This window comes from Aristolochia californica, unplaced genomic scaffold, assembly GCF_029961685.1.
Source record: "Aristolochia californica isolate CCGP_79_NKW_82.1479 unplaced genomic scaffold, dmAriCali1.0.hap1 SCAF_9, whole genome shotgun sequence".
NCBI classification, from domain to species: Eukaryota; Viridiplantae; Streptophyta; class Magnoliopsida; order Piperales; family Aristolochiaceae; genus Aristolochia; species Aristolochia californica.
Genome location: NW_027182290.1, coordinates 30,810,939 through 30,833,724, shown reverse-complemented (window position 1 = coordinate 30,833,724; position 22,786 = coordinate 30,810,939). Strand labels below are relative to the sequence as shown.

The window sequence follows — 22,786 nt, the reverse complement described above, 5'->3', positions numbered from 1 at the left end:
CCTTTCAAGTCATGAGCTACAAACGAAGACGTACTAGGTTTTGCCATTTGAGTTGACGAAGATGCCCTTCTATCGTTCTTCTCCTGCCTTTTTTTTTTGCCAGACCAGTTTAAAATTAGTAATTTGGCATTTAATGAAATTTAAATTATTTAATATTTTAAATAATTTTTTTTATATATTAGTTCATACATTTTAATAATAATTTTCTTTAATTTGCATTTCTGATTGAGAACGGTTTGGAGAAGAGGCATCCGCCAATCTCAAAAGTGAGAGGGCTCCTTTTGTCTTTACACATCAGCCTAGGATTTTTCATTGTTTGCCAGGTTCCCCTAAGTCGTGACGGGGACTCTTTTTTTTCTGAGAAGAAAAAGGTCAATTCATCAACGAAGCGCCAGGGAGCTTTGCGTGAAGAGAAATTATCCATCTTTTACTCTCTTTGCAACTTAGAATTACTGTGAATCGGTTCACGAAGCGATCGATGCCCCAAGGATTCTCCGCAGAAGAGAAAGTGGGTTTCTTTCCTCCATCTGCTTTTGCTGCGTGAGTGTCCTCCCAAGTTTACTGTATTGGTTTCGTATACGGTTAATTTGTTCAGGATTAGGGTTTGCTGTTTCTGGATTGTAAATTATCACTTGAGGAGGTGATTAATCTGTTTTTCTTTCATGTTGTCTTCACCTAGTTTGAGTTTATAGTAGGCTGAATAAGTAGGAATTGGATGATTGACTCGTCGTTTACTTGCTCTTTTGGATTTCGTCTGTTCCATGAAAACTTGGTCGGCCTTTAGGATCCTTACTCTGGGTTAAAGTTTCAGGATTGCGATCTTATTGTCTTTGGATCCTGTATGACGCTGCCTGATGTTCGGTGCTGAAAGAGTTTTAGATTTAATCCACGGAAAGACGTTTTTTTGCTTCCGACTGATGGTATCTCCCAATGTTGGAACTTGGAATTGATGTGTTTTAGTATGTTCTGTTGGATTCCACGTAGAACTTCGATGTGGTCATTCGCTGTGCGAGTGCCGAAGAGCTGTTTCTATTCTTATTTGCTGTAATTTATGTACTTGACAATGCTATTTTTTTGAAAATATCTAATTTGGCATTCTGAACGGCAGATTGAACGGATAGCTTGTTGCGATGCAAACCCTTCATCTCTTCTCGTCCATCTCAGTCTCTTCATTATTGCTTTTGGGCGTCTGATACCTTTTCGGTGACAAATCTCCTATCAAGTTCGTTGTTATATGACTCACATCTGTGATATAATTAATTTGTCGAAGGAGTTGAGCAAGGTTTTCATCCATGCGAGGTTGATTTGAAGTTACTCACATTTGGCCGTTCTTTTGTCTTTCTTTCCTTTTTCTCTTATTATTTGACATCCAAATATGGATAATCTTCTCATTTCCTTTTACCATTTTCATGTGTGCTTGTTTCTAATGTCATATTAGCTTCATCATCGTCATTATTTCCATCTCCTCATTTCATTAGCTACTTTCTTTTGTCTTTTGCTTTATTCTGGTTTTGTTCTTGATGCAGTTAAGTGAGAGATATAGTTAAGTAGAGTTTTCAGAAGCATGCACTCACAACCCAAGAATACGAGGTTGACAGAGCCTGAATTGCAAGGTCTTCAACAGTCAGCAGTCTGTTCTCAGCCTTGGTGGCGTTGTGTTCCATATAATATCATCTCTCCTATCGTTCTAACTGAGGGCTCACTTAAATCTCCTTCAATTGAAGTTCCAGGTGGAGAAAATGAGACCAAAACAGGCCCACCACCAACTCAATGTGGCAATGCCGAGGAGGCTGATACTAATAAAGAGGCACAAACTGCTCCAACCCAATCAGGTAATGCTCCGTCATTATTCATTAGTGCCTGCTCTCGAAGTTTGTGTTTAGTGGCTATTTGGAGGTGCCCGTCTCATTTAATGACATGCTCTTGCAGAAAATGCTGCAACTTGCTTTTTCTTTTGGTTATTTTGAATTGGTTGTCAGTGCTAGTTTGGTTTCACTTTCAACCATTCCATTAGCTAGGGTTTATGTTGAATTCCAAGTGTTTCTTGTAGTATGCAAGCCTTAATTTAAGGAAGAGGTGTTTTTGCTCTGATATATGTTGAGTGTAACATTGTTGAAATCATCCCGGAGCGAGGTTCTTGTATATGCAGAACCTTAATCAATTCCCAAAAATCCACCTTTTCCAACATATTATTGAGGTCTCAAGTACTTCGATCATTTTGGTTGTTTCAAAATCAACATGCACACAGTTAGGGGTAGGCATATGTCAGGTTGGGATCGGGTTTTTTGATACCCTGAACCCGACTCCCCAAAAATAAAAACCATCTCCGCAACCCCTACCCGATCCCCGTCTCCGTAACCCCATCCCCACCGCATCCCTCACCCATCCACTCTTCGACCCATGGCTTAATCTATATAAAAAACTATTATACTGTATAAATAAAAATAATAAAAAATCTCTCAATTTTTTTTAAAAAAGTTACCTTTTTATTTTTAAATATATAGTTATAATTTTAAAAAAGGGTTTATAAGTTATAAAGTCGTGTTAGGGTTGGGGACAGATCGGTTTGGAAAAACCCGTCCCACCTCCAAAGCCACATGGATTTTTTCTCCTCATTCCCGTTCCTGATCTGTAGGGTGAAACTTAAAACCTGTCGAGGTTTCTGGTCGGGTGGGGTCAGGTTCCCCGTGAAACCCAATGTTCAACCCTAGTTGTGTAAACTCCTTCTTCCTGTGGTTTTTTTTCCCAGTGTGTTAGAGGGGAGGGGGAGGGGGCAAGGGGCAGGGAGTTTTTTGGTCTTCCTTTTTGATACTAATTGACAGTTGCTTCTAGTTTCGCAATTCATTTTCTGTAGTATGCTACTTAAGCAATTTTCATTTTTAGCTGAAACAGTTATCGATTTTCAGTTCACTGTAGAGTTGTACCAATACCACATTATGGTGTTAATATAGAAATTGGATGCAGGATTTGATGGAAACCGTGAAACCCAACATGTGCAAGTCATCTCTTCAACTCCCATGATGGCTGAATATGTTGTACCACCTACCCAGCTGGAACTTGGTCCCTCAATTGTAAGCATCTCTCTCTCAAAGCTCCAAGGACAAATAATTGAGTTCCCATTGTCTAATTTTACTTTGCTTTGGATCACTGAAAGAGATTATATCAATTTGGTTTCTAGTTTTTAATCTATACTGAAATGATTTTCATGTCTTGGAACTCTCAACAGGCATATCCTTGCTCGGATCCTTATTATGGTGGCCTTTTGACAGCTTATGGAACTCAGGCTCTGGTGTGTAATTCATAGGCATTCTTTTGTGATGATTATGCCTGCATAATTGGTTTGAAATATTTTTTAGTGGCATCAATTTATCAACTAGAATTTTAAATTCATGTTTCAATTATTAATGTGAACGTTATGGTGTCTATGTGGCGTAAATTTATGCTACTGGTCAACTGCCTTTAATGTGTAGCTGCAAGTTACTGTTACCTCTCTTTTTTTCCCTTCCTCTTGTTGTTGTTAGGGAGGGTGAAGGGGTGGAGGGTTTTCGCATTTGGTAGGAACATGATGTTAGGTAACTGCTTATTCTACTTTACTTTCCTTCAATATTTTAAAATCCCAGTTGGACAATGATGGAGTGTCAAGTCTCTCCATATAATAAAGAATATTCCATCATGTAATGGGACAAAAAAAAGCCATTTGAGGACAGTGGAGTTTAATGTATGGTGTATCTTGATGGCTTTGGGGAGGATATGGAAAGAGCTGGAACAAGTGGGTAGAAGCAGTGAATAATGACTAGAAGATGCATGTGCTAGTGGGAGATGTGACTAGGCACTGAAAACATTATAATTTTACCCAAATTTCTGGGAAAATGCGTCCAAATTGATTTGGTACAACTTAAGGGTAAATGGAAAATTTGTGGTTTACAATTGAAATGTTCAACAAAAAACTCATTAGTTAGTTGGTCTAAATATTGTCTGCACATAGAATGTAGGTCTTAAAATTTCTCAGATCTTATCTGGGAGATAAATGAGGGTCAAAAGTAGATATTATCGGGGATAAGGATATCTTAGAGAATCTAAGAGCATCCCATTTGGTAACATTGTAAAGGGAACTCCTTTGAGGTGATGCACGGAGGTCTTTGTTAACAGGTGTGCCTAGTGGAACAAGGGACTAAGCAGCTCATTAATTGTTGGGAAAAGCAACCATGCTAATTTGTTCATTTCAAACTAAGTAGAACTGTTTGTAGCATAAGACTGTAAGATACAAACTGTAATTTACTGCAAATGTTCATAGCTTGGGTTGGATCCATGTAATCATAATAAACTAACATGACCTTGGTTTATTTGAAAGGTTGCTAACCTATGATGGGTTTGGTGTGGTTAGGCTTGAATGCAAACTGCCTGACCCTCAAAAAATTCTGAACAAATAAAGGTTGTACTGTATGAGAACTCTGTAGATTGTTAGATTAGGTAAATAATCATGATTTGCAGTTTGCCTGATTAAGAGGCATTATATATGTGTTACAAACCATGATCTGTAATCACCCCATAACATGACCAGTAAAATACCTCTATCACATTTTCTGGTTGTGTATTTGTCCCGTCTTATGCTTGGGCCAGATTTGCCTTTTCTCTGCTTGCATTTGGGTTGAAAATGTCTTATGATTTGCTCTAATTGCTTCAGGTGCATCCTCAAATACTTGGGATGCCTCATACTCGTATGCCTTTGCCACTTGAAATGACAGAAGAGCCCGTTTTCGTGAATGCAAAGCAATATCATGGAATTCTGAGGCGAAGGCAATCAAGAGCAAAAGCTGAACTGGAAAAGAAACTTGTTAAAGTTAGAAAGGTTCATCTTCTGGAACTTAATTCTTGGTATTATTATCTTTAAAGGTTGTAGTTATATCTTGGTGGTGCATGCACCTTTGCAGGAAATGATCTTCTCTGTTCTACTTCTCTGCATTCCTTTTCTGTTTCTTCTCTTTAAGGGGTACAAGATGGAAAGATCTAGTAGACTTAACAGGGTTCAACTTCTGTTCTTGTTCTTGCAGCCTTATCTTCACGAGTCTCGCCACCAGCATGCTAAGAGAAGAGCTAGGGGTTGTGGTGGTCGTTTCCTCAACACGAAGAAGCTTAGTGGTGATGCTGTTAACCCTGCCGGGGATAAGGATGCTGGTTCTTGTGGATTTCATCCTACCCAATCAGTTAGTTCATCGGGTTCTGATCAGATGCAGTCAGAGTGTATTCAGCAGGCTGCTGCTGGTTTTCAGGAAGAAATGAAAGGGCCCACATCGAGGGACTCTTCTGAGCCGAGTACATTCTCCAATGCTGGATGTTATCAGCAACACCCGGGAAGCTTTAAACATTCAGCTTTCCAAGAAGATGGAGACTCTGGGCAGCAGAGGAGTGACATTCTAGTGGGACAGGCCGCACAGCGGGCTGTCACCATACAATGACCCTGCATCTTGAGGGATGAAAAGGGTGTTTCCAGCATTTGCTCTTCCTGCAACTGCGCTCTTTCTTTCAATGTTTGATCCTGTGTATGTAGCATCCCCCATGGGTACCCAGGAAGGTAGATCGGATGTTCTGGAAGCGTGGAACCCATTCGACCAGTAAGGGGAATCCCCTAGTTATCTGGCATTTCGAAGGCAATTCATTCTTGGCTTGGTAGGTTTCCTGTTTCTGTGTTTTTGTTCGAAAAAGGTGAAGCATCTGAGGATGTCCTTATCGTCCACAATCCATGTGAAAAAGAAGTGTTGAGTGGGCTTGAGTAGATTCAGATATTCGATATTAGAAACTAAAAGACAGAGAACTGTGCACTTAATTTTGAATTCCACCTATCAAAGTATCAAGAGCTTATGTTTTTTTCTCTTGTTTTGATTTAAGAATGAGAATTGGTTCAACATGCGTGCTGAAATGTTCCTCTTTGATATGAATAGATGGTTTAACATTCAACCGAATTGGAATGTTCTCGTCTCTGACATGTCTTTCCAAAATTTCCGAAGAAAAGCCACTGTGTTAGCATCTGCCAGTGTAAAGTTGTTTGTAGTGTCACCTCCTTTATCTATTCTGTGCTCAGATATTTGAGTCCAAAGCGTGAAATGGTAGATTTGAACAAGGCATGCTAATCCTTAACTCATGAGGAAATGGGAATCATCATTACCGTGATACAATGACAAAACACTTTTTGACAAGCTAAGAAAAGAAACTTATTATCACTCAGCTGCCAAAGAAGAAAGAAGAAAACTGACGGTGTTCAGCAATCTCTGCATCTTCCGTATCCAATGTGAGGTCGTCAAATGTAAGAATCTGTTACCATCAGTTACCCTGCTAAGCTAAATAAAAAATTGGGATACCAATTAGTATCACACCATGAAATCTCATCTCCAAATGGTTCAATATAGGGAATTCTGCACTTGCTTTACTCCATTCAGACCATCAGCAAATCGTTCAATAGCATAAACTTTCAATCCTCTAGTCCGCCCTGGTGCACCTCCTTTAAGTGAAGATACATCAAGCACAGATCTGCTTCGCCAAGCAAACCGATAATCAACAATTTATGCATATGTTACAAAAAATTAATCTTTGAGACGAGTATGCAAAAAACTTACAGTTTACTTGATGCTTTCCCAAGTTCAGTAGTTTCACAATTGATAAGGACTTTCTGATCAGTCTCCATGTGACCAACAGGAAGTTCACCATTCTCTATAACTGCACGACAGATTTTGAATTCAGGCAGAGGCTGATTTTAAGCAGAATCATCAAAATACTTATAAAAAATGTGGATTCGTTCTTTAGCTCAATAGCCACACGGGGACCTTTCTAGTATGAGGTCTTGGATTCAAGTCTCACTATGGAAAAGGGGTGCAATGTGTATGTATAATCAACATTTTGTTTTGAAATAGTATGTATAATCAACATTCAAAAAACAAAAAAGGAAAAACCAATGAAGTGCCAGACATATATAAAACTCACATTGTTGGCACTTGTCATTACTCTGCCCGTCAAGATTCAGGATTTTCTGCATTAAATTAACTATATCAGAAGGTCTGAAGTCTAGCATATTTTAAGAAACTCAGTTCTTAAAAGTAGGTTTATGAAGCAAAATTTACCTTAAGATTTGTATAACATGCTTCAAGATCATCATTTACCAGAAGGTGCTCAAATAGACCAGATGTCTTCCCTTGCTCAAGCTCAGCCTTGGCATTTCTCAGACGTTTTTGGATCTGTTCCTCGGTTTCAGTTCCCCTAGTTTCAAAAACAAAATGCATCCAAATCCATTTTCAAAATGAATGCAAGAGCCATAGCTGAAGATCAAATGAAAACTTAATTCAAAGGCTCCAAACATATACCGTGCCCTAAGGCGCTTTTCAAGTTCTTCAAAAGATGGTGGGCAGATAAAGATTGAAACCACTTCAAGAGAACTTGCTTTGACAGATCGAGCACCTTGGACATCAATGTCTAATATGCATCTCTACGGGAAACAAAAAAGAATAATCACAACTGGTTGTATCAAGTGAGTAGGCACATGTAGTTCATTATCCATCTGAAACATAAGAAGAGAACAGTTTCTATACACCCTAGGTGAGTTCTCGTCAAGCATTCACTTGGAGGAGAAAACCTTGACAAATTTTAAATGAAACAAGCACCAAGTAATTCAGATTCTAGTGACTATAGGGCAATCCACCATGAAGTTCGATCCACCTATCAAGATATTGGGCATTCAAAAGTTTGTAGGTAACATAGAAGCCTCAAATGTTTAAGATGAAAGATGTTAACAAGAAAGTTCAAATTGATGATTCCATGAGAATTTGGGAAAAAACCACACTCACACTGAACTCTTTACATATGTGAAGTCCCCATGAAGTGGAGGATAATGGTTCCACAAATCACACACTAAGAATCTTACCTTTCCTGAATCTGTTACAGTTTCTACTGCTTCAACACTGGTCCCATAGAGATTTCCATGCACATTAGCAGATTCAAGGAACTTTCCATCTTGTATATCTTTTTCCATTATACTTCGTTCACTAAAATGATAATGAACCCCATCCTTCTCATTCTCTCTTGGTGACCTTGTTGTATGGCTCACTGAAAACCCAAATGTAGATGGAAAGTCCTTCATGAGTTTGGATATTAGAGTCCCTTTCCCAACGCCTGAAGGTCCACTGATAACTACAGGCTTAGGTGCATCCCCTTTAACCCCCTTGCTCCAAGCAACCACCTCACTTCCAAGGAGCTTCTTCAGCTCTTTGACAAATGGTGTGTCCACCTGAAAAATAACACATGACAGGGACAAGTTAGACTACAGTTGAAATTCAAAATGATGTCTTATCAACAGCAATTACAGATCTAATAAAACGACATCCCAAAATGATTATGTGTACACCTTTCACATGGTGCTCCCCTGCCAATGGTAAATATGAGACAAGAAATTTCATTTGCCACAGCAGTTTATACACAAACCTCAAGGAACCAGATGCAGTCGTCTGGTGCCGAGTCCCTCTTAAGAATCAGAAGTCTGTCTTTATTTAAAAGCACCGCCGAATGGCCTTCAGATAGTGTTGGCTGTGTGCCCAATACAGTTGGAATTAACCTGCCAAATTGGCCATAAGTCAGAGCTTCCAATCCAGACCGAGGGCGTACACTAGTAAAGATCTACTGCAAAATAGTCTCACCGTTTTCCTGTTGATTTATCAAAAATCTGGACATCAAAGGACAGTGCTGCACCATCTGTACCTCCACTAACAAAATACTGAAAAATAAAAAATGCATTCAATGAGAAATATGAATTCCAATGTCAGCTATATGAAACAAAAGTTAGCTGAGGTCCATCGACCACTTACTATCTTTTGACCAAGAACAATAGAAGTTTGATATCCTCCAGATTTTAAATCAAAACCAACAGGGGAGTCTTGTTCAAGAACATCGAGGAACGACTCTTGTGCTTCTCCCTGGAAACAATATCATATGAACAATCAACAGTATGAAACAAGAAAAGCGAATCAAATAAAATCCAGCTGGTGGGTCCTCCAAGAATACGGAAACATTCAGCAAATATATTTCAAGGTTTCTTTCTATCTTACTACGTTTATGAAATGTGATTCGATAGAAACCTCACCATAGAGAAATCCTGCTTCCAGAATCAATCTCCTAACCTGAAAAGCGTAAAATCCAACTCAACGTGCTGGCTAGAAAAAAATTATAGACTACCAAAGAGCCACTTTAAAAGTTGAATCTAACTCTTGATGAAGAGCACAATGAAAAGCGAATCCTTATATCCAGAAGAAATAGATCATACACAGAGAGGAAGCCCATAATAGAATAAAAAACAGGTTCAATACAATAGTAAACACAGAAAAGAGTACATGAATTGAGAGTATAAATTAATTTTTTCTAAGCCAATCAAGTCCATCAACAAATAGATCACGTGCAACATTCATGGAAACAAAAACGACATAAAAAGAACTTGGGAAACACCTTCCACCGATCAAAACAAAATCATAAAGAAGAAAACAGTACAAAATAGAAGGCGACGAGTAAGAGCAGCCAGGAAGCCACCTCAAATTCGTTAAGATGGTTGGATCTAACAACTCCTGCACGCTTAAATCAATATAACGGTGTCCAGAAGGAAAGAAACTATTATCAGATAGAATCTCAAACTCATCCTCTAAAAACAGTAACTTCTCCGCTAAATTATAAAAAGTAAAACAATCCGAAGCAGAAGGTCTGATATGGCCAATTGAATGCTGTACATTGCAAACGAAGGATCGAAACACCCGCGGAAGAAAAGAGGGATACTTTTTTCTTCTGAAATTTCAATCCACGGGAGACGCCGCAGACACGACATTATATAGGAAGCTTCGCTTCGGCGTTCAAAGCCAGGAGACGGAAAGGGAATTTAAACAAAAGAAAATTGAGAATTTTATTTTTTCAAATTAACGACGAAGCCGTGAAACCTTTTTCTTTCCGATTTGCCATTTATATAAATATTTATATAAATGAAAAAAATAGTATTTAATTATATATATATATATAAAAAAGAAGTTTTTGGGACTTTCGTGTGACCCCCAAGGAAAAGGTTTCAGCGAGGTTCGAGACGAAGCACGAGTGGCGCCGTCCATGCCGTGGGGGTCCACATGATGGCGATCTATACTTGACCATGACCTATTATCAATATCCATAATGGGGTTGAACCGTTCCACACGGCAAAAGTGGGACACACTCCTTCAGGCATCAAGGGGCAGGGTGGTGGATTCTACCCTTTTTCTCTGGTCCTTCAAAAACTGAAAAGAGAATCATCTTTTTGTTATCAAAGATTAATCAAAAGGGAGCACTTGCGGGAGAAACTTCTCCACCAGATGCCTCTATTGGCCCCTTATTTCTTCATTCTTATTATTTGCACTACTAACCAGTTGTTTCTTCTCCCATTTCGTTCCTCTCCCTCACTTTGCTGTGTTTTTACGCAAGCCATCGATGATGAAAAGCTGACTATAAAGGCCGGAGGGCTTTCTCTTATCTGATATCTTTGACTAGAAGGATTTCTTACAAGGATCAAACGAATTCCGTTATATTACTGAATCATTTTAAAATCCCGTCTTCAATTTTTATCACATAATCAAGGGTAAAATGATTATTCGTTTTAAAGTTGTAGCATCTGCCATGGAGAGAGATTCGCTGGTGTGGAATTTCCCAGAATGTCAGATTCAATCACGGGTTCTTTTTTGTGGACAGAGTCGAAGTAATCTGAGGATTTTTCAAGACCAGCAGATGATAAATCGCTCCCGTTTCTGAAATCCAATATTAGCTTTCTTATATTCCTAGTTTAAGATTAAGAATTACGAAAGGATATTTACTTAGGAAAGAGAAGAGGAGTGGAGTCAGGAGTGGGCAAATTGGCAGGGCAAGTTGGTACGAGCTTCGTGGCTGGTGAGCTGTAAAGGACGTCGATCTTTTTCACTCCACTCGTCTTCGTCGCGGCGATGCAGAGACAGAACGAATCACCTGTCGGTCAACAGAGATGGAAAAAGGGTGTCCATTTTTTTTATTTTCTGGAATCCTAGGCCGGCGGCCCATCTGTAAATTTGTAGGCTTCCATGTTACCTAAGCCGACTTCCTCGACGACAAAGACGATTTTCTTTCTTTCTCCGGGTCCGGACGCCATTAGTGGATCTTCTGGTTGTAGAAACAAAATTTTAGAACTCGAAAAGAGGTTTCATAAATCTTCTTCTGTCTTCTTTTGGCCTATATCTTTTAATTTTTATAATTGAGAAGAAAATTCTGCTGGAGATAGGTCGACCATATATAGTCTAATGGTTTTGGGTCCGCGTTGAACGGGAGTAAAACGAAATCTTATTTGGGGATAACGGATAACATCTGCCGACTACGTTGACTGCAGCATAGAGAAATCAACCATGAAAACGCCCTTTCGAGAACGACGATAGTGGATATGTCGTTTGACGTCTGATGAGATGAACTTCACAGGTTTGGGTCGCCGACTGGTGTTGTGTTTAATCAAATGGAAATGACGTATAGTATCCATGGTGCGCGTACAACCATGTCAGAGACTTCCATTTGCGTGGAGTGAACTGCAGAGAGCACCTGCTACAGCCAAAACCTCTGGTCTGCGAAGAAGCAATTACTGGTGCAGAATGGGTTCCCCTGCTAAACTTTGGTTAACAGTAAATATTAATGGGTCTAACTGTATCAATCGAGTATCCTACTGGGCAATTTTCAGTTGGTAATCGTATCGGTGGGCCGTGAAGGAGAAAGACGGGTGAATGGTTGAAGATAACTGCCGGTGACGGCAGCTGATTAGTGTACTGAAATACCTGCCCCCGGACGTCTGTCATTCCATGTCTATCCTTGCTCCCGCTCCATCACTCGCCTTCACTTCGAAGCCCTCGGTGAGGATAAGTAGGACTAACATCTCTGAATACGATTTGAGCCCCTTACTAACCAAAAAACGTTCTCCATCGTTCCTTTCAACCACATGTGCTCATGGGAAGCCATCTCTTTCAAATGACTGGCCTCACCTCCTCCAAATCTCAATCCGATCCGAAGGCCTTCTCCTGGGCATGGCAATTCACGCGTTTTTACTCAAATCGGGTTCTCATACTGACATTTTCCCGGGAAACAATCTCGTAAACTTGTATTCGAAATTTTCCGAACTTGACAATGCTCGACAGGTTCTCGAAGAAATGCCTATTAAGAACACAATCACATGGACCACTCTTTTAAATGGGTATTCCCAGATTGACGACCTTGAATCTGTATTTGGACTTGCGCGTCAAATGCATCGATCTGGAGAATCATTTAATGGTCACACATGCACGGCAATTTTGCAGGCATGTGGAACTCGAAAGGATCGAAATATGGGCGAGCAGATTCATTGCTTGGTTATTAAAAGCGGAGTTGAAACAGATTTGATCGTTGGTACTTCTTTGCTTTCTATGTACTCAAAATGTGGGGCAATGGATGAAGCAGAAATCATTTTTAATGGCCTTGTTTACGTCGATGTCAGGTGTTTTAGTTCCATGATTTCTGGATATGCAAAGTCAGAAGACGGTGAGAAGGCAGTAAAGGTTTTTTGCAGCTTACTAGATTCCGGTTTGGAACCAAGTGAGTATACACTGACGAATGTCCTTAGTTCTTGCGATGAATCTGCATATTTAGCTGCAGGAATGCAGATACATGGTCTTGCTGTTAAATATGGCAGATTATATGACCTCTCAGTTGGGAATGCCGTTATAACTATGTATGGCAGGAATGGATTGGTTGAAGAAGCTGAGAGAATGTTTTGTTGGATGGGTGAGAAAAATTTGGTTTCTTGGACTGCAATTCTGTCTGTTTATATGAAAAGTAGACATTTCAAGAAAGCTATAGATGGGTTCAAGATGATGCTTAAATTGCGCATCGACCTTGATTCGAGCTGTTTGGCTGCTCTGATCAACGGTTGTTCCAAGAGTAAGAACTTGGAGCTTGTGCTTCAAATACATGGCCCTGTGATAAAGCAGGGTTATCTTTCAGACGTTTATGTGGCTACTGCTCTGGTAGATGCTTATTCCAAATGTGGAGATATGAAGTCTGCAAGACGGATTTTCGACGGTCTTCAAGTTCAAAATATTGTTTGTTTTAATGCACTTCTAGGTGGGTATGTGGAGGCAGATGGGGAAAAAGAAAACCCATTCATTTTGTTCAACAGAATAAGATTAAATGGAACAAAACCAGATACTGCCACTTTTGCACTGTTATTCAGTTTATCTGCTGAAGAGGCTTCTCTAGCCAAAGGCAAATGCCTGCATGCCTACATGATAAAAGTGGGATTGGAGAATCATACTACAGTTGGTAATGCATTAATAACCATGTATGCAAAATGTGGGAGCATTGAAAATTCTTATAGCAGGTTCAGTGACATGGTTGACCGTGACACCGTCACCTGGAATGCCATGATTTCTGCTTATGCTCTTCATGGGAGAGGAAAGGAAGCTCTGGCATTCTGTGAGAAAATGGAGGGAGAAGGATTCGCTGTAGATGCTATCACATTAGTGGTTACCCTTCAAGCATGTTGCTATTCAGGCTTGTATGAAGATGGTTTTCGATTATATAACACAATGGAGAGAAGATACGGAATAAAGCCAGGATTGGAGCACCACGCTTGCATGATCGATCTATTGGGCCGAGCTGGCTATGTGTCGAAAGCAATAGAATTTGTTAAAGAGAGCCCCTTTGTAGCTTCACCTTTGTTATGGAGAACACTGGTAAATGTGTGCAAGCTAAACGGAGATTCGCATTTTGGCAGTCTTGCATCAAGACACTTGCTTCAATTCGCGCCAGATGATGCAGCTTCCCATGTACTGGTTTCAAACTTCTATGCGAGTATAGGAAAATTAGATGAGTCGGCAAAAGTGAGAATGAGGATGAATGAAGGACAAATGAGAAAAGAAATTGGTTATAGCTGGATCGAGTTGAACGGCAAGGTTCATAGGTTTGGGGCTAGTGATGAGAATCATCCAGAGAGTAGGCAGATCTATAGGAAACTCGATGAGGTGAACCAGCAGTTACGAGAGAATGGTCATCTATTTGATCTGTAAAAATGGATATGTGCCTAGTTTTGGGAGTCAGCTACATGATTTGTAAAGGAATACCAGACATTCATTAAAGTTATATCAGAAACTTTTTGGTTTACAGTTACTTCTATGGCTTCCTAAGGAAGCAAACATACCCTGTGATTCGAACTTTGCAGTGTTCTCACATTGGAGTTCTGCATCATGTGATTCGATTCAAATCTCAATTCTCTGTGGTCATTTTGTACAACTCGAGATCAAATACAAGATAACTCGAAAGACCCAGTAATTTTAACTGCTGTAGCTGCAAAAAAAACAGTATCTCGACAGGAATTTGTTCTAATTCCCAATAACCATTCATCACTAGCTACTTCCATTTACTTAATTTGTCAGCAGCCCTTGGCACAGGGCAGGTAAAATAAATATTGGGCAAATTGATATAAACTATTTTATTAGGCAAAAAGTGTCCAATTTCGAAACTCCAAACACTTGGACTGCTGCTTATAATTCTAAATTAAAAAAAAAAGAAAAAAGAAAAATAAAAATGGTATACCATTCATTTTTTTCTTTCAACCTGAATATACCAACTAATTTATATATCATTATTTTCAAACCCATCTTCCCTGTTATCATCTTCAGTAGTTTGTATGCCAGAGAAGGTTTCCTCGTCCACATTATCTGATATTGTGGAGTCTCCAGTAGGGTCTCCTTTATTATTACCGTCTCCGGATTCTTTATTTGTCTCAGTATCATTAACCACAATTTGTTGCTTTTCCATCATTCCTGACAAAGCTAATCTCGGTGACCATTCAAGAACATCATCGATGATGTTTGAAACGCGCTTCTGATACCTGCACAAGTATAATCCACAAATTGAGGCAACAGCTACGAACAAGAAGAAACATGTACTATGTGTCTCAAAGACAACTTCATGCAGGTCAATCAAATTTAGGTTCTCAACACTGCCTAGGGGAAAAGGTTAGAGATTTCAATCCATTCAAAGGTTCTCAATGAGACTTGCCACTAACACTCCAGTAGGTCTAATTGCTCATAGGTAAAGAGATGGGAGATAGCAACCACTGTTAGACAATGCAGTAATTCTTTCTTTTCAGAAAACATAAATCTACTTCCAATCTATTTTTTCTTTTCCTTTCGGATAATAGCCACGATTTTTGAATAAAAATCAGAAATACAACAACAGTGACAAAAACAACAACAAAATACTACTGAAAACTGATGTCAGGAGACACAACCATCAACCAGCCACCATAAGGTCAAAATCGATGGAAAATATAAATTTGGTTTGCAAATGAACAAATGCATTAAAATATTGGCCCTACTTGCCTCTTAATGTCTCAATCCCTCATAAATGAATGTTTATTTCTTTCAAAAAAACAACTTGATCAACTGAGCAAGAATATGAAACTGACCTGGCTCTAGCAGCCTCATCTGGTGCATGGTGCCTCAGGAGCAGTATGACCAATACAGCAAGTATAGCATAAGTAAGTCTGGATGTCCACTTGGGTCGTTCATCTTCATCTTTCTTCGGCCAAAATCGAAACAACTCTGATAAAGTAGCTTCTTCTGCCAGAATATTTGGGAAAAACCAAACCCGTTTTCCAAGAAGGATCCATATAGCACCAAAGATCATGGATCTCACTGCAATTAAGTAATAATTTCACTGGATGAGTATAGGGGCCCGAAAAGATCAGACACCAACATTATTATATCTAATGAGTAAACAGAAGAAAATATTGGTATTGAAACAGACACGGCTACTTTCCAGTTCAGAGAAGCAAAATGATGCACTTCTTTGGCCAAGACTCATGCTTCTACACATGATTTATTTACTAGAGGTTCAAGCATTTGGGTTACAGGTGAAGTGCATCAAAAAGAGAAAAAAAAGGATTACCAGCATCTAAAATTATTGAATAAGCCATGAACGATGAAGGGCATTTTTTGAGCTGGACTTACCAAGCAGAAGACTTAGTATAAGCAGCAGAATTCCAGCGCATGAGTACAGAACTATCAGCTTGCAGCTATGAGGGAATATAGGAAACAGGCAAATTGCTAAAGTAGCCACCGGCCAAAGGAATGATAGAATTGTTTGCCACAAAGGCCTTCGTTTTGCAAATGTCCATGCAAAGAAGGCATCATTTTCTGAAAAGATTTGATCCTGCCACAGGATAAGACAGTATTAGAGCATATCAGACAAGAAACATTTTTACTAGTTATAATTACCTAGACACAAACAAGGACACAGTTCACATTTGTAGGAATATTCTATAGTTATTTAGCTGAAAGTTTAATAATTAAAATTGTCAAAGTTATGGCCTAAAAAGTTTACCTTATTGTTTGAGTTTGTCACTACTTGAAACTAAGCAGTTCAAAATATCTCTTTTTACTTTTTCCTTAAAAACATTTTATTTTATTTTATACAACATAATTTGAAGTGAAGAACAAAAAAATATATAAGCCTGCAGCATACTACAAGAACTCAGAGCAGTCTGCAGGAAAAAACTCATGTACCACAAGTTTTTGAAACAAAAAAAAAAAATCCCACAAGTATGATACTAGCAAAAGGATTTATAATACTGAAATTTTGAAATTACGTTTCTTGAAAAGATGAGAGTTACTTACAGGGAAGATTTCCAAATGAGCTGGCCAAGTGGATAACTTTTTCTTGCCAGGTCTAACAGTTTTGACAACACGATCACATCTCACTAGAAGATTTTTTCCCAGAAAAATATCAGCAATATCTTCTGGTTCGAGATTTTTATCTGGTCCCAATATCTCCTTGAGTTCTGGATGGTTTCTCAAAAAGCTAACAAAGTGCTTCCCTCTGAAATACTCTACTCGTGTCTCTTGTAAGACGGCCCATCTAGATTCTAGTTGCTTATGATCCCTTACTTTATCTGCGAACAACTGGTAAACATCCTTCCCACCAGACTGCTTCTGCACAAACAATAACCCTCAGAAATCAGAATGTGGAAATTCAGGAATAAATACAATAAAAAATTAATCATCTTCACCTTTTTTCTATAATTAAGAATCGTAAATACATACGAGATCTTAGGTTCTCCAAATTTCACTAAGTGAGAAGTGCAGTACTAGCTATCAACCAAATCATAGGGGTCACATGAACTATAAACAATTAAAGCTAAACCTACCATTTACACAACGCATTCTTTCAGTTTCCCTTCCTTCCTTATCTCGGGCTATAGCATGGTCTTACAACTTAGGTATGATTTATTCGACAGTATGGAAAAAAGTGATAAGGAAAAATCCAAAACCATTGTCCATTTTAATCGCAAAATCAAATTTTCACTAAATAGTAAACTCAAAAAGAGAAAAGGCTGCAAATCCGAAAATTGAAAAACACCACGAGGCTAGACCAAGAGGATAGACATACAAAACACAACAACAATCATCTTTTAGAAAACTGTAAATCCCAACTAAAATGCCAAAACCCAGTACCCAAGACCCATTTGGAGATCCAAACGAATTGAGACAATTCACTTCCAAAATTAAAAATGGCGAAGGGAATCCACACACAAGAAACGGATCAAAACCTTTTCCGAGAAATTCAACGAACTACAAACCCTAGATCAAGAAACAGAGGAAGATAACAAAGAGTAAAACAGTGGGGGGAAAAGAAAAGAAACCAACCTTGGGCGTGATTTCGGTGAGATCTCTCGCGCCGTTTTGGACACCGGCTCGTCGGGCTTTCTTTTTCTCGGCCCCTGATTTCGTCATTTCCGTTTCTTCCTCTGTCTCGCGCGTGTCGAAACCTAAATAAGAGGAAACCGGCGCCGGTTGGTTGTTTGCTTGTTGCTAGCATTTCATTTTACTCAGGCCATTTTGAACCCTTTTTTTCTAACGGCTCTAAACTCTATTTTACAAGAAGCATGTAGAGCTCTCTTTTTTTTTATTTAACTCTTCTATTTTTTTTAGAGAAAATACAATTTTAAAATATTTAAATATAAAAAATTACATTGGTATTAATAAAATAACAAAAAGTTGACATAAAAATTAATTTTAAAAATTAATTTAAAATACTTATTCTCAAATAAATTAATTTTTATTCCAATAAATATTAATTACACATCTATTAACAAATCAATCTCAGTATTATAAAAATATTAAAAAAGGGAGTGACATTATGGTAAATAAGGCAACTTTGTAATTAGAGGTGACATGGACTTTATAGTTATATAAGTTGGTGCATATCTCTTTATATATTTTTCCTCCCTGGAGCCAGAGTTTTCTATTCTCGCTCGTTCCATTGAAATCAACCTGCCAAAAGCTCGCTCGTTCCATTGAAATCAACACTACTAGAGACGGAATCGTGTCTGGGTTTTCCTCCGTTTGACTTATGGACCACTTCTTCTTTAGATTTTACATGATAAGATGGCTTAAGAGATGATAAAAGAGGATAGATACGAAAATGGGATTTTTTGAAGTGATAGATGTCTATTGGCCAACTATGTTTTATCCTGTCCGCAGATGAACATAGTAGAATCGAAATCCTAAACCATAAGCCGACGAAAAATCGCAGGTTTTTCCCATATGATTAGAAAGAAAGCTCGTATAATGCACAGGAGCAATTATTGATGTCATGATTTTGGAAATACAAAGATGGCTGAGACTGTCTAAATCGCATTATTTGCCTTCCCTGTTCATGGCTTCCATTGCCGTCACCGATCGAGGGCGGCTGCCAAGGACGGAAATGGATAATGAATTGCAGAGATTACTTGTGCGTACTGGACTGAAGATCAACATTACACTCCGTCTCGTACGTACAATGAAATCCCATGCAAATCGGGAAGAATGAAAGGGCATTGAAATGGTATTCAGTTTGTGAAAATTCATGTCCATGAGGCCTTGAGACTTGAAGCAAGGCCATGGCATCGGCAAACCAAGCATAACTAGTATTCACATACATCTTTATACGACAATCACAATCGGAGCCAGCACTTTCTGTTACTTCGCCGTAAACATTCGGTTTCGATACGTCTCCTCAAGAACCATCCATCTATCTAGGGTGTACGCTATTGTATTAGTACGCGAACTGGAGAAGCTAGGGTTGAGGACTAGAAGAAGGAACGCTTTGTGGGAGCTCTGCCCACAACCCTCATCAAGTTCGTCACTTCTAAAACCCTAGCCACCTTTGTCCCTCTCTTAGCTTCCGCGGATGCCCTCTTCTCCTCGGCTTTCCGCCGCGCTTTTGCCACATCGTTCTGCATCTTCTCGAACGCCTTGGCTCTCCTCTCTTCCAGTTTTCTCTGATAATTTTTTAAAAAAAAATACTAAAGAATATGAATGGAGGTTCGTGGTGAATTGAATTGCGGAATAAATACTAAAAACAAGGAAACTTGTTTGCTGAATAATTATGGAATAATAATTAATCTAAGGCTGCAATAGGCGTACCTCTACTTTCTTCATCCATGTGGCAGCCTTCTGAATCTCTTCACTCTCCCAACCATTGAGGATCGCATCCTCTCTCTTGAAGCGATTGTTAATCTTAGCGATCTTAGCCGTCTGCCAAGCGGAAATCTTCGACTCAACCTCCTCTTTCTTCACCCTTTGAATCGACACATCCTCCATAATGGTATTGGCGGAAGACGACGAAGAAGAAGCAGCAGCTCGGAAAGGAGAAGGAACAGGATCCAGGGGACTGTTATCCGGGACAATAGCCAAAGGATTGGTCTCTTCCAGATCCTCACCGATCCTAACCAAATTCATCCCAACGTTACTGCCGTCCCGGGGGTGATTCTCGATCGCCGAACCCGCTAGTACCAACGCATTAAACTCCCTACTCATGGTCGTGAAGTTGTCGCTAAGGCCCTCACTGCCAACCGAGAGATTAGTCGACCGAACGCTGCTCGTCTCCCAGCCTTCCCTCCTCCTGCCCCGATTCGCCGGCGGCGGCACCGTCACCGCATGGATGTCTCTGATCTCATCCTCCTCCAGCCCTTCTTCACCTTCTCTGTCTCCGCTGCCCGCACCACTACTGCTTTGATCATGCAACATGACAGCTCGAAACTCCCCTTCCCTTGCTCCAGTACGCTTTCTGCTTCCACCGTGACCAATCACTACCGGAGAAGAGAAGATTCCTGACGGAAACTACTATAATCATTTTTTCAATCAATGCCGAAAATTATCCACATCATGAAACTCTACCATCCGAGACCGTTCAGTAAACACGTAAAAACAGATCGCCAGATTCATGATTTTATCTCGTTTCAGTCGGTCAGTCACGACGCCTACGAAGCCTCGACGAAATCACTCGCCATGGCTGCCTCGCCAGTGCTCCGCCGATGGGACATTTATGACAGATTCGAATTAGATCCCCCATGATTAACGATCACTGTCAAAAATTAAGGGCGGAAGCGCGAGCCACGTAAGCACGCACGGCCATGACCAGGGTTTAACAATTTAAGGTGCGTCTCACGCTGTTGACTGTGACGGCGCTTCGAGCACCAAGCACCGTCAGACGAAGGACACGTGGCCAACGATTGGACCCGTGTTAAAAGTCACGTCAAACTTTGTGTTAATCCACCAGAGGTGACGGCATGGCATGGCATGGCTGCCGAAAGAGCGCACTCCACCCGGGGATTGAATTTTATAGGTTTGATGTAGTTCCACGTGTCTCTTGATAATGTAATTTAGTTTACGCTGTTTTTGTTGAATCGGTTTTTGTCCGATACATACTATGGTCGTCCAATCAAGATCTAACAGATCTAACGAAGCTTTAATTTTCTTGTCTGTTTTATTATGGTGAGGCTCAAGTCTTTTCGCCTGATGTAAGGAGAGTGACAGGTTTCGCTTGGAGAGAGAGTAAAGATCAGTTAGGTAATCCTAACGCGGGTATTATTATCTCGACCACTGTACAACAGGCTTCACAGATCTTTCTAATCTGGATTTCTGGATGAAAAGGTTAAAATGAAGATTGAAGATGAAGATGAAGCTGCAGAAAGCAGTAAACTGTACCTGATCTCTTCAACTTCAGTTTTTCTTTGCCCTAAGCTAGTTGAAAGATAAATTCACTCAAGCTTATTATCTACAAACAAACACATTGAATACAATCTGGCGAAAGGATAGAAGTATCAGATACCTTACAATGAATGGAAACATATCACATATCACTGAAATATCTGCTTTAGGACCAACCAAACCAATCCGATGGCTTTCACTGGAGAACTCACAAGAAGCGCATATAAAACGAGAAAGGTTTTAATATCAAAAGTTTTCCACAAGAATGGTTCAACCATGTACAATTCAAAACCATGGAAAACATGATAATCTTACAATCAATAATCAGATATCTGGTGAGAAAGAGAGAGGTACTAAAGAATATCGCAGTGAACCAACCTGAGAAAGTAGTCGAGTTGGTTGTCCGCCTTGTAGGAGATGAAGAGCTGCCCTGCTGCTTCAGAGAATGATGAAAGTAGCACGACATTCTCTGTTTCTTGAACGCTTGGAAGTAGAAAAAATTTGACTTTGAAATAAGAGGTGGAAGGATAAGTTGATTCATAACGGCAATCCTCCAAAGCCATTACATAACGATTGCTACCATATGCAAAATCATACTGAAGAGGCAATAATGTAACTTGTCGTGGGTCCTCGTTATGTTTTCAGATAGTCAGCATGCAGATGGCTCAAATGCACTTGTTCTGTTCAGACTTGTTACAAGCAGACATGTGTTTAATGCGTAGGAGGTCATCAATCAGGTGGTCTGTGACATCTATATTATATTTAAATGTTGATAAGATGCACATCAAGCTCAAACACTCCTTACAGAACTTTGGACCCAAGATCTCAAACTAAAAACTTTCCAATATTAGAACTTCTGGGTGGGCTGCCTCAACTTGTCACAAAAATAAGCTGGACAGAAGAGTATCTATGTTCTCTAGGTTGTGAAAACTAACCTGACAACATGAAGAAATCCCTTTTTTTTTTTTTTTTTTAAATGGTAAACCCCTAATCATATGACTCAACAATACCTGCCGACTTGATGAGTTTGTCTCACAATGAAGATCGTGAATCAGTAGTGCAAAACCAGGCAAATCAGGTCTAGCTTTGACAACAGTTACAAATAATGGTCAGGTTCAAGCAGGGAAATACCCAACTCAAAAAAAGAACTTTTGCCAAGATAACCAACCTGACTCCTGTTGCTATAGTCTTAGGCAAACCTGCAGTAAGCAACCAAGAATCCTACTATGTTTTACAGACTCCTGACACTAAGAACTGCTAAAACATAAACACAGTTGTTCCAGTAATCGGTAACCATAGATCATGAAAGACTCTATTTAAGATAACTAATATCCTGCACATACAATTTCAACAAACAGAACTCCCAAAATCCTATCATTTTTTTTATTTTTTTTTCTTTTGAATGATGAAGATTTGTCTAACGACCCCAAGAAAATTAAGTACAAACAGAATCAGGGATAGGGCATGGACTAAGGACAAAACATTGTTGATCCATCCCATCCTTGCACAGCTTTTCTGCAATACTATTAGCTGATCAGGGTAGTTCAACCAAGTGACATGAAAGTCACAAATGATGGCGTGAATTACTTTAGAAATGCCAGACAGCCACTGAGGGTTCAACTTGTTTGTACATCAACCAATCACACCTTTGGAATCACCTTTAATTCCAAGGAACCAAAGAAATCAACTTCAAAAAGCCTTTAATCTCTAGCCTACTCCATTTC

At 39.4% G+C, this 22,786-nt stretch overlaps 5 protein-coding genes across 19 annotated transcripts; 2 read left to right on the top strand and 3 right to left on the bottom strand.

Annotated features, from left to right (window-relative positions):
* Positions 1 to 385: 385 nt before the first annotated feature.
* Positions 386 to 5,903, top strand: LOC137942236 (nuclear transcription factor Y subunit A-1-like). Of its 13 annotated transcripts, none has more exons than XM_068787963.1 (9): positions 386 to 540; positions 812 to 920; positions 1,109 to 1,299; positions 1,527 to 1,613; positions 1,731 to 1,832; positions 2,965 to 3,071; positions 3,227 to 3,289; positions 4,685 to 4,849; positions 5,052 to 5,903. In XM_068787963.1, the coding sequence occupies exons 4-9, from the start codon at positions 1,565 to 1,567 to the stop codon at positions 5,454 to 5,456; spliced, it is 891 nt and encodes a 296-aa protein (XP_068644064.1). In that variant the 5' UTR covers positions 386 to 540; positions 812 to 920; positions 1,109 to 1,299; positions 1,527 to 1,564; the 3' UTR covers positions 5,457 to 5,903. The 13 variants fall into 13 exon arrangements, with proteins under 13 accessions (XP_068644064.1, XP_068644063.1, XP_068644054.1 ...); XM_068787962.1 differs by having other exon boundaries at positions 1,725 to 1,832; XM_068787953.1 differs by having other exon boundaries at positions 386 to 508; positions 1,527 to 1,832.
* Positions 5,904 to 6,018: 115 nt separating this feature from the next.
* On the bottom strand, positions 6,019 to 9,864 carry LOC137942235 (guanylate kinase 1-like). Of its 3 annotated transcripts, none has more exons than XM_068787946.1 (11): positions 9,562 to 9,864; positions 9,122 to 9,158; positions 8,847 to 8,954; positions 8,679 to 8,755; positions 8,467 to 8,596; positions 7,910 to 8,272; positions 7,353 to 7,474; positions 7,113 to 7,248; positions 6,976 to 7,021; positions 6,612 to 6,711; positions 6,019 to 6,525 (listed from the first exon to the last, which is right to left on the bottom strand). In XM_068787946.1, exons 2-11 carry the CDS (start codon positions 9,122 to 9,124, stop codon positions 6,396 to 6,398), a joined length of 1,215 nt encoding a protein of 404 aa, XP_068644047.1. In that variant the 5' UTR covers positions 9,125 to 9,158; positions 9,562 to 9,864; the 3' UTR covers positions 6,019 to 6,395. The 3 variants fall into 3 exon arrangements, with proteins under 3 accessions (XP_068644047.1, XP_068644048.1, XP_068644050.1); XM_068787947.1 differs by having other exon boundaries at positions 9,756 to 9,858; XM_068787949.1 differs by having other exon boundaries at positions 9,802 to 9,847.
* Positions 9,865 to 11,855: 1,991 nt separating this feature from the next.
* Positions 11,856 to 14,143, top strand: LOC137940763 (pentatricopeptide repeat-containing protein At2g27610-like). Its single transcript, XM_068785893.1, has one exon. It carries the CDS (start codon positions 11,856 to 11,858, stop codon positions 14,091 to 14,093), a length of 2,238 nt encoding a protein of 745 aa, XP_068641994.1. The 3' UTR covers positions 14,094 to 14,143.
* Positions 14,144 to 14,500: 357 nt separating this feature from the next.
* Positions 14,501 to 17,883, bottom strand: LOC137941571 (translocation protein SEC62-like). Its single transcript, XM_068787039.1, has 5 exons — positions 17,736 to 17,883; positions 16,707 to 17,021; positions 16,041 to 16,242; positions 15,497 to 15,725; positions 14,501 to 14,917 (listed from the first exon to the last, which is right to left on the bottom strand). Exons 1-5 carry the CDS (start codon positions 17,820 to 17,822, stop codon positions 14,659 to 14,661), a joined length of 1,092 nt encoding a protein of 363 aa, XP_068643140.1. The 5' UTR covers positions 17,823 to 17,883; the 3' UTR covers positions 14,501 to 14,658.
* A 1,061-nt stretch (positions 17,884 to 18,944) lies between these two features.
* LOC137942115 (remorin 4.1-like) lies at positions 18,945 to 20,242 on the bottom strand. The gene is made up of 2 exons (XM_068787800.1): positions 19,497 to 20,242; positions 18,945 to 19,351 (listed from the first exon to the last, which is right to left on the bottom strand). Exons 1-2 carry the CDS (start codon positions 20,097 to 20,099, stop codon positions 19,160 to 19,162), a joined length of 795 nt encoding a protein of 264 aa, XP_068643901.1. The 5' UTR covers positions 20,100 to 20,242; the 3' UTR covers positions 18,945 to 19,159.
* Positions 20,243 to 22,786: the final 2,544 nt, after the last annotated feature.

Excerpts from the sequence above, each read along its gene's own strand:
- LOC137942236 (XM_068787961.1), top strand. The coding sequence starts at position 1,565 with ATGCACTCACAACCCAAGAATACGAGGTTGACAGAGCCTGAATTGCAA. Across the intron at positions 1,833-2,964 it reads AACTGCTCCAACCCAATCAG|GATTTGATGGAAACCGTGAA; the intron begins GTAATGCTCCGT and ends AATTGGATGCAG. Across the intron at positions 4,850-5,051 it reads AACTTGTTAAAGTTAGAAAG|CCTTATCTTCACGAGTCTCG; the intron begins GTTCATCTTCTG and ends TTGTTCTTGCAG.
- LOC137942115 (XM_068787800.1), bottom strand. The coding sequence starts at position 20,099 with ATGTTGCATGATCAAAGCAGTAGTGGTGCGGGCAGCGGAGACAGAGAA. Across the intron at positions 19,352-19,496 it reads CATGGATGAAGAAAGTAGAG|AGAAAACTGGAAGAGAGGAG; the intron begins GTACGCCTATTG and ends AAAAATTATCAG.
- LOC137940763 (XM_068785893.1), top strand. The coding sequence starts at position 11,856 with ATGTCTATCCTTGCTCCCGCTCCATCACTCGCCTTCACTTCGAAGCCC.
- LOC137942235 (XM_068787946.1), bottom strand. Across the intron at positions 8,756-8,846 it reads TTGTTCTTGGTCAAAAGATA|TATTTTGTTAGTGGAGGTAC; the intron begins GTAAGTGGTCGA and ends TTTATTTTTCAG. Across the intron at positions 8,597-8,678 it reads GATAAATCAACAGGAAAACG|GTTAATTCCAACTGTATTGG; the intron begins GTGAGACTATTT and ends CCAATTTGGCAG.
- LOC137941571 (XM_068787039.1), bottom strand. The coding sequence starts at position 17,822 with ATGACGAAATCAGGGGCCGAGAAAAAGAAAGCCCGACGAGCCGGTGTC. Across the intron at positions 15,726-16,040 it reads TATACTAAGTCTTCTGCTTG|TGAGATCCATGATCTTTGGT; the intron begins GTAAGTCCAGCT and ends ACTTAATTGCAG. Across the intron at positions 14,918-15,496 it reads GATGAGGCTGCTAGAGCCAG|GTATCAGAAGCGCGTTTCAA; the intron begins GTCAGTTTCATA and ends ATACTTGTGCAG.